We start from the raw sequence: 15,415 nt of genomic DNA, 5'->3' as shown, positions 1-15,415 counted from the left end.
GTGGTCCAAAGACCACACTTGGAGTTGCAATCCGCACAACAACTACATGAAGTGGGCACTACTATTGTTTCCCCGTTTTACAAGAGAAGAAGCTAAGGTAAGGTAGGAAGAGATTAAATAGCTTGCCCAAGTCACACTGTTTGTAAGTGACGGACCAATTTTTCAACTCTATCAGTCAGTCCAGTTGTTGAGCCCGTCTTCATCTCCATGATACCAACGTAGCAGTGGCAAGTCCTCTTCATGCTCTGTATTGTTTTAGTTGGTTATATTTGTATAAAAAACAAAACGTGGGCGAGAAATCCCAAAGCCAACTCTTCAGACAGGGATTGGACTAGATTTTAAGACAGAAGATGATACTGGTGAGGAGTGAGATTTTGGATCAAGTAGACACATGAGACTATGTGGGCAGCTCCTGTCTGGAGACGAGAAGGCAGAGGGGAACAGAAGCTGGCTGAATGGACAGGGGGAATGCAGGGTGGAGAGAAGGAGTGTGCTGTCTCATTAGGGGGAGAGCAACTAGGAGTATATAGCAAGGTGTATATAAATTTTTGTATGAGAGACTGACTTGATTTTGAAACTTTTACTTAAAGTACAATTAAAATATTAAAAGAAAAATATGGGCAAGAAAGTTTCAACCCAAATTTAATTTTTTTAAATTTTACATAACTACTTTATCTTCATAAGCAATAAATAGGTTCGACCTTTCTTTTTCCTCCCTTAATAACATTTATGATTTATTTTGACAAAGTCTACTTAATTTTTATCATTTTAATGTAAATGATAATGTTCTATCAAGTTAATTCATCATAATTTACTCAACCAGTCACAACTGTTGGCCATCCAGGTGTGTGGAATTTTGAAGTGTCAATGGACCAAAAATATTCATTGTGTGTCAAAACAAAGGTAGTGAGAATATTTGACGGCCTATGAATTTGACTTGAGAAGAATTATGATGACCCCAAGGGTCATTCTCGATACTTTGGAGAATATTATTTCCTTGATTAGAGGGTAAGATTTCAAGCTAAAAAGATTTAAAAAAAAAAAAATTCAAATGATTTTAAAAACATTACTTGGTATTATACATTTTTAATTACCTATGCGTAAAAAGTTGCTAACGCTCTAGAAAAAAAACAATAGATTGTTCTTACCTGAAGTTGGAGTCACAAGAAGTTTGTATCCACCAAATTTCCCTTTTGGAGCTTTCCATGAAATCTGTATACTGTCATGAGATAATACATTATATCTTAATCTTGTGGGTGGAGCCACTGAAAAGGAAAAACAATTTTTTAAAGGTTGAGACATTTAACCTTCCCTTTGTTAAATTTAAAAGTCAAAGTAATGTAAACAAAATATGAAAGCTCTCAACAGCCTCAAAACGTGTTCGTGCTACAACCCCATTAATAAATTCATAGGTTTGTAGAATAACACAAACATAAGGACATTTGTTTCTTATCCAAGGGACATCTATTTGTTAAAACAGTACTGCCCTATGACAAAGAACTAAGATATGGTGTTAGAATTTAATACTCTAGTTTAATAATTGAAGCCAGTCTTGTAAAATGCTCGTATTATGTTACAAGGATGAATTTTTTTATTAAAACGTGAAATTTCATAATCTCCTCTACTGGGACTGGTTTTATGCCTTTAGTTTTTTTTGTTTTATGTCTTTAGGTTTTTCATTTTAGTGATCTAATATCTTTTGATGAGATGATAATTTGAGAAGGCTATTATGAACATATTATGGTTATTTGATCTTCATTTAAAAACATTTAAGAAAGAGATTGTCAAGGCATTCAGGACCAAATAAAAGATAATCATGTTTTATGAACTTTGATCCATTCTTCAAGTCTAGCTGATTTACACTTGGCAGAAAAATACACAGCACAGGGTCACAAATCAGCCCAGAATATTTAATCTCTCTTGACAGTTCACTAAGTGGGTAGCTCCATATTATACTTTGTGTAAGTCATTCAAACTTCAAAACACATTTTTGGAACCCTACGTAAATGTTCCAGAACTTCAAAAGAAATACACTTAGAAAATGTTTATCATATAATATCTAAATTCATTCATCAAAAAAGAAAGGTTAAAACTTATTAAAAACAGAAAATTTAGCACTCATTACCCACTTTCACGCCCAGCCTTTTTTTTTTTTTTTTTTCACTTTAGGAAACAGAGTATAAGGGAAGGGAATAAACATTCCTCTAAATAGGTATGTAGCATAATAGAAGTTTGGACGTTAGTTCCATTCCCATTTCTGCTGCTTGTTACCTAAATATCCTTGAGCAAATTATTGTTTCCCCCACGACATCAGTTTCTTTATTTTTAGAAAAGGTGACCATAATACTTTCTGCATAGGATAAATGACAACTTTAAAAAGGATAATGGATATAATGCATTATAAAGGTGGTCAATAAATGTTTGCTCCCCTGCGCCCTTACTTCATCTAATGGTTGGTCTCGAAAGCTTATTTAATCTTCACAAAAATGCATTAGGATCTTAAATAAGATGCTATTAGGTAAGAGAACCAAGGAGAAGTTAAGGGAGTACCCAAGGTCACATACAGGTAAGAAATACAGTTTCAAAACTCTCTGACCCCAAATAAAATGCTGTTTCTTTGGGAGAAGAGCTATATTATACAGGCACCCTTTAGTGAGCTGGATGAATGAATAATTTTATTCCTTTACACTATCTACTCATTTGGAATCAGTAAACACTGAAGGACACAATCTTAAGAACAGTATTTTCTTTTAGTTATCCTTTACTACCTCTCAGTAGAGAATGCTAGCCATGCAAAACAAAAACATTGGATTCCCATTCTCAGTTTGACGTGAATAGAAGAGTTTACATTGCTCTGGCTAGTGGCAAAATATAGGATTATCACAAGAAAAGCTATTTCCAAAGTGTAAGGTGATTAAATGTATAGGAATACTACAAATTGAGATACCTAGCTGGAACAGGATAGTTAAGCCCCGTTTGAATCAAACTCCTTACTGTTAACTAGATACCAGTTTGAATCAGGCTTTAGCTTGACCGAAGCCTCTGCCAATGCATTCCTGAGAATGTAGCCCTTGACTTCCCTAAACATTAACTGCTCTCAGTAAATAAGGGAGGCATGAAAATGCAGTTGTTCTGGGAGAGTTTGCTGATGCTAAGAGAGGTGATGATGTTGATGGTCTCTCGATACCCCTCCCCATTTTACTATTAGTCATAAGCTAATCAATTGTTTATCCTCCCCATCTTACTGTATAAGACTCACCTCTCCCTCAGAAAGCGGGAGCATTTGGTAGATTCCTCTCTGCCCCGTGTTTTCCCAATTTTTGACTGGTATTGCCCACAGTAAATTTCTTTGCTTTTACTTTAAGTGAGAATTCTTAGACTTTTTTTGGTGTCAGAATTGGGATTTTGAAGCTGCATTGCCTTCAGCAGCCCTTGGGACATTGAGGATTCAGGCTTCTGGTACCAGCAGAGCCACCTGGGCTCAATGCCTGCCTGGATTCCAGAGTCATCCCAGGTAAACACTCTCTCAAACCTCTCAGATTTGAGCTCCCCTCTTTGTGTTAAGCTCTTCAAGATTTATTGTTGGACTTCTTTGCTTTCATTTTCAGTTTATATTCTAAACGTTTTGACAAGTTCATTACCAAATGAAGTTTGGTGAGACTGTCACCATGGTTCTCGTAGGTCTAATAAGCCACAAAAACCCATGCCACAGGTTGACCAGTAAAAGCCAATAGGGTGGTCATCTGCCACTGGGTGGCTCTGCCACAAGGTGGTTAAAGTTCCCCCTGATAGGATAAACTGCGTCATGACACAAGCCAGAGTGCCAGGCTTCCCATAGGCCTCAAGCAAATTCTAGAAGGAAAACCCAGTCTTAACTCTGGCAAGAACCCCTGGTAGGATTTTAGCTGTCTTTGGAAGAATCAAGGTTTCAGCCCATTAGTTTGTACTCTTCTTTTTAAGGCATGCATTCAGGTCTCAGTGCACTATTAGGTTTTGTGTACACATTAAATCTCACAGCATGTGCTCTTCACTGCTTTAGTAGAATGTGAAGGCCAGCTCCAGGGACTTGGCAGGGCCACCTTCAGGAACTCCAGCCACTTATATGAACAAACATTTTGGATTACTGGCATGCTTTTACTAAAGACAGTTTAGAAAATCAGTAGCCACCATAAGGCTCTTTTGAGCTAGATAAGCTAGTTTTTCTGTGCAGTAAATTAGAGAAGAAAGGCTTCAGAATTTGGAAACCACAATGGGATGCCTACTTTGATTGCTACTTGGTAGCCTCCAGAAGGCATCAGGAAAGCAAAATGGCTTCCATGCAAGACAATATTAAGTAGGTAAGAAAAGGAGATGCAATGCCAGGTACCTGCCCCCATTCCTTCTGCTCCTCTGTTGGCTAGTTCCTGTTTTTATCCCTCTTTACCCTCTTATTCTCCTACTAGCTAGCACCCTCTCTGAACTCTCTTTTTACCCTATAGAATTTATTAAAGAAGAATTAGAGAAACCAGTTTCTGCTATAATCCCTGAGATGTGTTTTAAGATAAGGTATCCAGAAGAAGCAAATAAAGCTCCCCAGGTTACCTTTTCTCCTTGGTCTAAAGTAGAACCTTGTGCAATTGTAAATGACTTTCCTAATCCTTGCAAAGATCCTCGAAAACTTGCCCAGGAATTTAGAATTCTAATGGAAATATACAAACCTGGTCTGCCTGACCTCTGTCAATTAACAGATATGCTAGTGGGAGCAGGAAAGGCTTTGAGATAGATGGAAGAGGCTAACTGGAAACACCCAGAACAGTCATTAGCTATAAATGTCAATGCTTCCGGCACAGAATTGCTAATCAAGAGCTATTGTTAAATTAGAGCCCTGACATCATCCTGAGACCAGGAGAACTAGATGGTGCCCGGCCACAACTGATGACTGCCCTGACAGGGAACACAACAGAGATCTCCTGAGGGAGCAGGAGAACAGTGGGATGCAGACCCCAAATTCTCATAAAAAGACCAGACTTAATGGTCTGACTGAGACTAGAAGAATCCCGGCAGTTATGGTCCCCAAACCTTCTGTTGGCCCAGGACAGGAACCATTCCCGAAGACTACTCATCAGACATGGAAGGGACTGGACAATGGGCTGGAGAGAGATGCTGATGAAGAGTGACCTACTTGTATCAGGCGGACACTTGAGACTGTATTGGCATCTCCTGTCTGGAGGGGAGATGGGAGGGTAGAGAGGGTTAGAAACTGGCAAAAAGGTCACGAAAGGAGAGACTGGAAGAATGGAGCGGGCTGACTCACTGGGGGAGAGTAAATGGGAGTATGTAGTAAGGTGTATATAAGCTTACATGTGACAGACTGACTTGATTTGTAAACTTTCACTTAAAGCACAATAAAAATTATTTAAAAAAAATTGGAGCCCTGGTGGTACAGTGTTTAAGAGCTCGGCTGCTAACCAAAAAGTCTGCAGTTCAAATCCACCAGCTGCTCCTTGGAAACCCTATGGGGCAATTTTACTCTGTCCTATAGGGTCACTACGAGTTGGAATTGGGTTTTTTCTTTTTTCTGCTTGTTAGCTTTTTTGTTTTTTGTTTGGTGTATCATTAAATTACTCAGATTCTGTGATGGTTAAGGTTGTGTGTCCACTTGGCTGGGCCCCAATTCTCAGTGGTTTGGCAATCGCATGATATTGTGATCAATTCCATGGTGACATTTAATATAATGTGATCACCTCCATGATGGGATCTACTCTGAGTACTAAATCAGTTGAAAGAGAGTTCCCTTGGGCATGTGGCCTGCATCAAATATAAGTGGACATCCTGGCAAAGCTTAAGGGCTTTTGCTCACTCTGGATCTTGCAGCTAGCTCCTGTTCTTCTTCCTTCTGGTTCTTGGGATTTGAGCTAGCAGCTTGTTGTGGTCTTGGAATTTGTTAGTCTTCGCAGCCTGTGAGCAAGAGCCCTGCTCTTTGCCCTACCAATCTTGGTTTTGCCAGCCCCTGTGGCTACATGAATCAGGAGAAGCCCCTATCCTGACCCATGGACTTAGGACATTCCAGCCTCTACAACCGTGTGAGCCATTTCCTTGATATAAATCTTTACATATATATTTATACACTTTACTGATTTTCCTTCTCTAGAGAATTTTTTTTTTTTTTTTTTTTAGAGAATCCAGCCTAAGACATTTGGTACCAGGAGTGGGGTGGTTCTAGAGAGAAAAATATTGTAAGGATGAATTTCTAAATTGGCTTTTAAGTCTGTTTAGTCTTAAAGATGTTGTTTCTGCCTCCAGTAGTAAAGAGGGCACTACTAATCCGTGGCATGAGGTGGCAATACAGATATGCAAAATATCACCACCAATAGATCAGGTATTGGTGAAAGGCGAGGCTCTGGGTGATTGCATGTGTGATGCCTTTCTACAATTTCATCATAATGAGAAGCATAAGGAAGCTGGTTGGTTGGTCTTACTTTTGCTAGACAAACTGGTGAATGAAACAGATGAGCTAAGGGCTTCAGAGTCAAAACTCAAGTGCCACATAAGTGACCTCAAAGTTTCCACTTGTGCCTTGAAAGAAAGCCTTGTTTCTTGTAACAGAGCTGATGTTGCTGAAAATCAAACCCAGAGTCTTATCATAAGAGTGGCTGAATTACAATGCCAACTCAATTGCCAACTTTGAGAGGTGTCTGAAGTTAAAGTGAGAGTATCAATTGGGAAGAAATGGAATCCTGAGACTTGGGACGGGGACACATTGGCAGATAATCAGAAAGCTGGAGACACCGAGCCCCTAAATTCCATTGAATCACTCCTGCCAACAGAACCGGCCCTCTCACTGCCATCTGAAGAGATTACTCTACATTTGTCTACTAAACCACCCTCTCCAGTAAAATCATTAGTCCCTCCAACCCCATCTAATGAGATTAATGCAGCTGTGTCTAAAGAGCCTTTGTCTGAGTCATTGCCTAGAGCATCTCCTGAGGCAGTTTTTTTTTTTTTTTTTTAACAAGATAATGCTTAATGTTCTCAAAACACTTCCCCATCACTGATTTTGGCTTCTAGACCTATAACTAGACTCAAGTCCCAGCGAGCACCAAAAGGTGATGTACAAAGTGTGAATCAAGAGTAGGTATGCCACACTCCAAAAGAACTGCTTGACTTTTCCAATATGTACAAAGAAAAAACCTGTGGAATATGCATGGAAATGGCTGTTACAGGTGTGGGACAATGGTGCAAGGAACATAAAGATGGATCAATCTGCATTAATTGATATGGGCCCACTAAGCACAGATTCTTCATTCAACATTTCAGCTCAACAAGTTAGGGGAGGATCTAATAGTTTATTTGGTTGGGTTGCTGAAGCATGGATTACATGGTGGCCTACACTAAATCAAGTTTCCTTGGTATGCTGTAGAAGAAGGTATCCAAAGGCTTAGAGAAATTAGCATGTTAGAGTAGATTTATCAGATTAGACCCAAAGATCCGCACAGGCAGTGCCCAGAGGACATACCTTTTACCACAATGGTGAGAAACAAATTTATGAAGGGTGCCCCAGCATCTTTGTAAACTGCTGTAATTGCTATTTTATGTCAGTCAGATTTGAGAGTGGGAACTGCATGAACTGAATTAAGACACTTCACTACAATGGGGCTGATTGGACCCCATGGTAATAGGAGCCAAGCGGCAGCACTCAATCAACAAAGACAAGGTGGGCGTGGTTATCATAATGGCCAGCACAGCCAAAGCAGAGATCAGAATATTATGACTCATATGAAATTACAGTGTTGCCTACTTAGTCACAGTGTCCCTAGGAGTGAAACAGACAGGAAGTCTACTATTTACTTGATAGGTAAAAGCAGAAAAATTCTAGGTCAAGTGAAGAGCAGTCTAACTGGAATTGCCAGAATAGTCACAGTCCTTCAATCAATCCAGAGTCTTGAGTGGGTTTTACAGACCCACAACCCCTTGAATGAAGGAGAGACCAGGTCCCCTTCAGGAAGGACTCTAATACACTGCCAAAATTTTATACTGTTAATCACTCTCCCAGCCTTCCCCAAAGGGATCTATGGCCTTTTACAAGAATGACCATTCATTGGGGAAAAGGAAACAGTCAGTCTTTTCAGGGGTTACTAAATACTGGCTCTAAACCGACACTAATTTCAGGAGACCCAAAACGTCACTGTGGCCCACCAGTCAGAGTAGGGGCATATGGAGGTCAGGTTATTAATGGAGCCTTCGTTCATGTCCATCTCACAGTAGGCCCAGTGGTTCCCTGAACTCATCCTGTAGTGATTTCTCCAGTTCCAGAATGCATAATTGGCAGAACCTCCATACTGGATCCCTGACAAGTGAAGTAAGGGCTATTATGGTAGGAAAAACCAAGTGGAATTCATTAGAACTGCCCCTACCTAGGAAAATAGTAAACCAAAAGTAATACCACATTCCTGGAGGGATTGCAGAGATTACTGCCACCATCAAGGACTTGAAGGATGTAGGGATGGCGATTTCCACACATCCCCATTCAACGTGCCTATCTGGCCTATGCAAATAACAGATGAATCTTGGAGAATGACAGTGGATTTTCTAAGACTTAGCCAGGTAGTTAAGTTTTAGAAAATTGCAGCTGCTACTCCAGATGTGGTTTCATTGCTTGAGCAAATTAACACATCTCCTCGTACCTGGTATGCAGCTATTGATCTGGTTAATGCCTTTTTCTCCATGCCTGTTTTGAGGAACCACCAGAAGCAGTTTGCCTTCAGCTGGCAAGGCCAGCAATACACCTTCAGCATCCTACCTCAGAGCTATATCAACTCTCCAGCTAACTATAGCTATTTTTAAGGTTGTCACCTACAGATAAGTTTTACTTTACTGACTACCATTGGACAAAATCAAGATTTCCAGAACTCTTACATAGAAGCTGATGGGGTTTTCAAACTCTTATTAATCCAGAAATGTATACAGCCAAAATCAACTACATAGTACTGAAATCAGCAGAATGTTTTAAATGACTAAATAAATACTGAAATGGCTATTATGAGAGAAGCAGTTCTTCAAAACCAAATGGCTACTGCAGCATGAGTATTAAAAAAACCAAAAACCAAACCCAGTGCCGTCAAGTCGATTCCGACTCATAGTGACCCTATAGGACAGAGTAGAACTGCCCCATAGAGTTTCCAAGGAGTGCCTGGCAGATTCGAACTGCTGACCCTTTGGTTAGCAGCTGTAGCAGTTAGCCACTACGCCACCAGGGTTTCCTTACCGTAAGTATCGTCAATCCTTAATTCAATATTCTAAATATTTTTCACAGATGAAGGAGGCCTTTAATGAACAAAAAAACTGAGCTCTCCAGGCCTGAAATTGGAAGAAACACCAGTTAAAGGACTCATGAGAACCCCGCTGGAAGGGACTGAACCTCCTCGCCAATCTGTGTGCAGCCAAAACTGGAAGGTGTTAAACCTTAGATATATTTGTCACAGCTTAGAAGAGCTAAAGCACTTGTTTGGAATTGCCAATCATCTGAAGACTTAAAATCGCAGCTGAAACGTCCGAGTGGCCAGAAGCAGACAACCTCATAAGTGGACAGTTAGTCCCAAGATCACAGAAAAAGATCCCGTGCAAGAGGTTGAAATTTTGGGACTTAGCTTTATTGTTATAGCTATTCTTATGTTGTTAGCCGCTCTTCACAAGTTGGTCTTATTACTTAGTAAAGTCATTATACCTTGTTTAGTACTTATTACTGTTGAAATAGCCTTATTCTACCAACTTAGGTTTATTTTTTGGTAACTTTTATTTTTTTATAATTGATATCTGTGGAAACTCTCTTGCTATGCAAAAAAATATGTATTTTTCAGAAACTAAATCTTTAGATGAGACTGATTTCATACCATACGCTAGCCCTCCCAGTCCTTACCAAGTTGTTCCTCCTATTGTGGCCTTTTCCCACATGGACCCCTGTCAACAGATTGCAGAAGGAGAGTATCTAAGCTATAAGATAATGAAGAAATCCACTTAACCAGATGGTGCCCAGCTGCCACTTATGAGGATAAGCAGTGTCTGGGGTCTTAAAAGCTCAACGAACAGCCACCCAAAAGCTTCCAGTGACAAGTCTATGCAGAAGAAAGCACTCTTACTATAATGATCAAGGAATCTCTACAGAGATTCATGACCATAAGGGGGGAGTGTGTAGGAATACTACAAATTGAGGTGCCTGGCTGGAACAGGACAGCTAACCTAGTTAGAATCAAACCCCATATTGTTAACTAGACTCCATTTTGAATCAGACTTTAGCTAGGCCAAAGCCTCTACATTCCTGAGAATACACTCCATGACTTCCCGAAACCTTAACTGCTCTTAGCAAACAAGGGTAGGGGTGAGAATGTGGTTTCTAGGAATGTTTTGCTGGTGATAAGAGAGAGAATGATGTTGGTAGTCTCTCAATGCCCCTCCGCAGTTTACTGATGTCAAAAGAGATTATAGGTCTCGCTACTCCTCCTCATTTTATTAGTAGTTATACCCTATCACATGCTTACCCCCCCCCCATTTTATTATATAAAAGATCCACCTCTCTCTCAGGAAGTTGGGAGCATTGGCAGATTCCTCTCTGCCCTATATTTCCCTGATTCATGAATTGTATTACCCCCAATAAGTCTCTTTGTTTTTACTTTAACAGAAGTGAGCATTCTTACTCTTAAACAAATCTAATATTTAGATTAACATGAGAAACTGCAGTTAGTTACTATTTTGCTTTGTCTGCACCTCAAAGAGAAAAATCTATTTCTAGACAGGCCATTATTACATACAGAAGAAAACAAGATAATAATTAACATATTTTTAAACAATAAATCCAAGTTTCTGAACCAATAAGTGAGCAGACTGGTAGACATCATTGTCCGAGCTTACTGTAGAGCTCTGCATGAATGTGCTGGTGAAAGGAAGCTGGCATGCCTGAGAGCCATCAGGTGGAAACGGACAATGAGCAGGATGAAGGCTTCAATTGATTCTGTTACCACCCTTGGTATACTGCCATCTCAAGGTGAGCAAAGAGTTAACAACATTCAGGATTCCTAGGTTAAGGTGTGGAGTCCTAGGTGGCGCAAACAGTTAACATCCTTGACTGCTAACTGAAATGTTCACGTCCACCAAGAAGCACCTAAAAAAAAAAAAACCTGGCTGTTTACTTCCAAAACATCTGTCACTGAAAATGCTATGGAGCACGATTCTACTCTGACACGCATGGGGTCACCATGAGTCAGGATCAACTCAATGGCAACTGATAACTAGTAGGTTAAAGCGTAGAAATCTTAAAAGCATTTTCTACCCATGTTCCTATTCTGTAACTGGCAGTGGAGTTTATAGCCCTCAACATCTCTTTGGTCAATCGCTAACCTTCTAAACCTCTGGCAGAAAATAAAGACGAAAAGCCTGACCATGCTCAGACAACACTGCCCAGGCTCTGGAAGCCAGGGTGGCATTTGTTTCCATTCTACTGAATTACTCAAGGAAATAAAAGTGTAAAAGAAATCAACAACAAAATCCATCAATATTTAACTATTTTAATAATTTACAAATGATTCATATGACCACAGTCCCATTGTAACTGTTGGCAAAACGTAATGCCAACATTTCCTTTTTATCAGTGGACCACATCTATTGCCTATATAAGCATAAATATACTCATAACCATTAAAAGGAAATATTGGTTAGACATGAAGTTCATATTTCTTTTAGGTTTTTGCCTGTAGGGAAAAAAGTAGGGAAGAAACATTGAAAAGAAGAAATGCTAGTTAAGAATGAAAGAAGGCATGAGGTCACAGTTGTGGACTTCAAAGTCAGCTCTTCTTCCCCGTAAGGCACTGGGACTTGTGCCAAAGCAAGGGCAACCAGACTGACAGAAACACTTTAAACGCAGGGGAGAAATAATTATTATATCTTATGAAACAAAAATTCATGTATATTTAATACCAAGCCCAGGATCCTTCTTTTTCCAAGAACAAAAAAAATGCTTTTATACATGTACTTAACTTCTAGTAATAATGATAAATGCTTGCATGAACGTGGCACAAACTTTAATTTGTATCTGTTCAAACCCTAATCTTTTCAAAAAGACAAAAAAGAAATGCAAAGTTTGATTTCTGGCACTTTCTAAGAACCCAGGACAGCCCAACATGCTCATCATTTGCGTGGTGAAGTCTGGCTCTGTGGTGCAGCGAACTACTTAATATAGCCCTTCTAGCCACACTCTTTGTAACGCCAACTAAATGAGTGGGAGGGATTATGCAAATGAAGTGTTTGTGGCCCACCAAGGGGATTGGATAACTTGCTAATAATGTAAATAAAGGGTGTGGCACCCTTGCAGGTGTGAGACCAGGCAAATAAAGTATACGGAACCCTAACAGGGGAATTTGGTCAGTTTTACCATCCCAGGAAGAGAGGATCACACCACCGCCAAGAAAGAAGAGCTAGGAGTGGAATGCATCCTTTGGACCCTGGGTCCTTGTACTGAAAACCTAGATCCAGCATACAGACAGAGAGTTGTAACACTGGAGACAGCAAGAGACAGTGAGAAGCAGAGGCACCAAAATAGAAGCAGCAGAAGCAGGAGACTGGTAGGAGATGGCCCGTGGAGTGAGAAAGCTGCGTGCCTTCAGGCAGAGCTGACTGAAGAATGGGGTACCTCCTGGCACTTATCAGCGGAGCTAAAAGAGCTTTGTAACACTTGCCCAAGTAGGGCAGAGGCAGAGGGGCCAGAGAGAGGCATGCCTGTAGCCACGGCTAAGAAGAGACCACATTGATAGAGGAACTGTATCCTGAGCGTTCCTGAACCTGAATCGTATCCTGTTACTTCCCTAATAAACCCCATAATTGTGGATATTGTCTGTGAGTTTTGTGTGCCCATTGCAATGAATTACTGAACCCAGCAGAGAAGTAGACAGTACTCCGGGAGGGATGGCTGGTGTTAGAATTGGTAAAAAGGTTGGAGGGTGGAAGCATGTCTGACCTCCATCTCATAGCACTTATCCTTGGATTGGTGATCTTGATTCTCCTTCCCCCTTGTGAAGTTAGAGGAGGTCAGGTGCCTTCCCCACCATACCATTCTTACAGGAGCCCTGTGTTGCATTTGGGCCAAAGATAACACTTGTGAATACATGAACTTCATCCCAAAGGAGGATTGAGGAGGAAGACTGAGGGGAGCCACTTCTCTCTACTGCAGGTTTAAGCTTGTTTCTGAAAGTACAGAGGTTTGTTCGTGTGTTTGTTTTATGGTGTTTTGTTTTGAGAGAGACTGTCTTTAAACGCAAAAAATTTTACTGCAATACTAATTCCCATAGAAGCACATAGGTGGAAGAGGAATTTTTACGTCATTCTATTAAAGCCTTATTTAGGAAATTCTGTTTCATAATCTGACTTCTTACTGAAGGGATAATTTTCTCTCCTCCCTTCCTCTCTTCCTTTCACTTCAACTCGACTCAATTGAAATATTGCTGTTACGACAACTGGCAACCTATGAAAAGATTTTTTTCTACTGAAATACTCTAATTTCTTAAAACACTAGTTTTTACACAGGGACACTGCACTGAACATCTTCAGATCTCTACTATCCTTAATCACCTCCCCACTTCTTTTTGGAACAGCACTTTTGTACTATCAATCAGCCATCATTTCCTGGCTAACTGTCTTAGTCATCTAGTGCTGCCATAACAGAAATACCACAAGTGGATGGCTTTAACAAACAGAAATTTATTTTCTTACAGTCTAGTAGGTTACAAGTCCAAATTCAGGACGTTGGCTCCAGGGGAAGGCTTTCTCTCTCTGTCAGGTCTGGAGGAAGGTCCTTGTCCTCACTCTTCCCTGGTCAAGGAGATTCTCAGGCACAGGGCCCCATGTCCAAAGGATGTGGTCTGTTCCTGGTGCTGCTTTCTTGGTGTTATGAAGTCCCCAACTCTCCGCTTGCTTCCTTTTCCTTTTATCACATGAGAGATAAAAGGTGGTACAGGCCACATCCTAGAGAAACTGCCTTTACCTTGGATAGGGAGGTGACCTGAGTGAGGGTGGTATTACAATCCCACCCTAATCCTCTCAACATAAAATTACAATCACAAAATGGAGGACAACCATACAATACTGGGAATCATGACCTAACCAAGTTGATACACACATTTTTGGGGGGACATAATTCAATCCATGACACTAACCCAAACCAAACCCAGTGCCGTCAAGTCAACTCCAACTCATATCAACCCTACAAGACAAGGCGGAACTGCCCCATAGGGTTTCCAATGCAATGGAAGCAGACTGTCCCATCTTCCTCCCTCAGAGCAGCTGGTGGGTTTGAACCACCAGCCTTTCAATTAGCAGCCAGGTGCTTTAATCACTGTACCACCAGGGCTCCTTTTTCCTGGCTAAGGGATCAGCAAATGACTCCAACAAGGACAGGCAGACTGTCTCAAGAATCTGAAATAGTCCAGTGATGGAAAGACGGAAAACAGTTCAGTGGTTTCATTCCAGTAACATGCCCTAAAGAAAATGCTCATTACCCATTGCCGAATCCATTGCCGTCAAGTCGATTCCAACTCATAGTGACCCTATAGGTCAGAGTAGAACTGTCCATAGACTTTCCAAGAAGCGCCTGGTGGATTTGAACTGCCCACCTTTTAGTTAGCAGACATAGCTCTTAACCACTATGCCACCAGGGTAAAAAAAAACAAATTCTATCCCAGGGGGCTCCCAGGTGCCTATCCTTTTCTCTTTTACTCTGATAATCGCATTAGTACTGTACAATCTTCCAGTAATTTTACTATTATTATTATTAACTTGGTTAGAGAACGTTTCTGTTACTTGCAACCAAAAATCTCTGAAGCAGATGTGGCAGTATGGGTAACATTGAGAGCATCTTCACCTCAAAAACAGAGTTTTAGGGGCCATATTGACAGAAAACGCTCTTATAGTCATCAAATAAAATGTCTTTCAACAGCTGGAAAGTACTTGCCCTATTTCCCAAGTGCTTTTAAAAACTTTGGCTTTTTAGCTCAGTTATTTTTCCGTGAAATGCATTGCCCAAATGATCTATAAATAGGAACAATTAAATTTTGAGAGAAATTTACTGTGGGATATCTAGAGAGCTCTTTTTAACTTGCTTGGAAGCTAATATGTTATAATTTCATGACTCATGACAAAGGTGCTTAAAACAGCAGTCAGGAAAATATTTTCTACTTCTAAATATGTTTGACTACTAATAAAAACAAGAAATTTGTGTAATATACTAACACAGAGGTCTTTATAAAGCTAAATCTAGCCCCCATGCAAAGAAGTTTCCAATTTTATACACTCAGAGGTTTTTTAATGACAGTTACTTTACGTTCAGTGGTTCCTTCTTATAACCATCCAAAGCAAACGTTGCTAGAACCAAGTGTATATTTACTGTGAAATTCTA

The 15,415-nt window shown here is 40.3% G+C and overlaps 1 protein-coding gene across 2 annotated transcripts in view; it reads right to left on the bottom strand.

Moving 5' to 3' along the window:
• The window catches only part of COL14A1 (collagen type XIV alpha 1 chain), a 224,322-nt gene that overhangs the window by 189,657 nt on the left and 19,250 nt on the right, over positions 1–15,415 (bottom strand). For both annotated transcript variants that reach the window (XM_064268015.1, XM_064268016.1), the window contains exon 3: positions 1,149–1,265. In XM_064268015.1, coding sequence (XP_064124085.1) covers positions 1,149–1,265 — 117 coding nt within the window. The remainder of the gene's footprint in view (positions 1–1,148; positions 1,266–15,415) is intronic.

The sequence above is a fragment of the Loxodonta africana genome, chromosome 14, assembly GCF_030014295.1.
Source record: "Loxodonta africana isolate mLoxAfr1 chromosome 14, mLoxAfr1.hap2, whole genome shotgun sequence".
NCBI lineage: Eukaryota > Metazoa > Chordata > Mammalia > Proboscidea > Elephantidae > Loxodonta > Loxodonta africana.
Note: the sequence above shows the minus strand (reverse complement) of the source record. Positions and strands in the feature narration are given on the sequence as shown.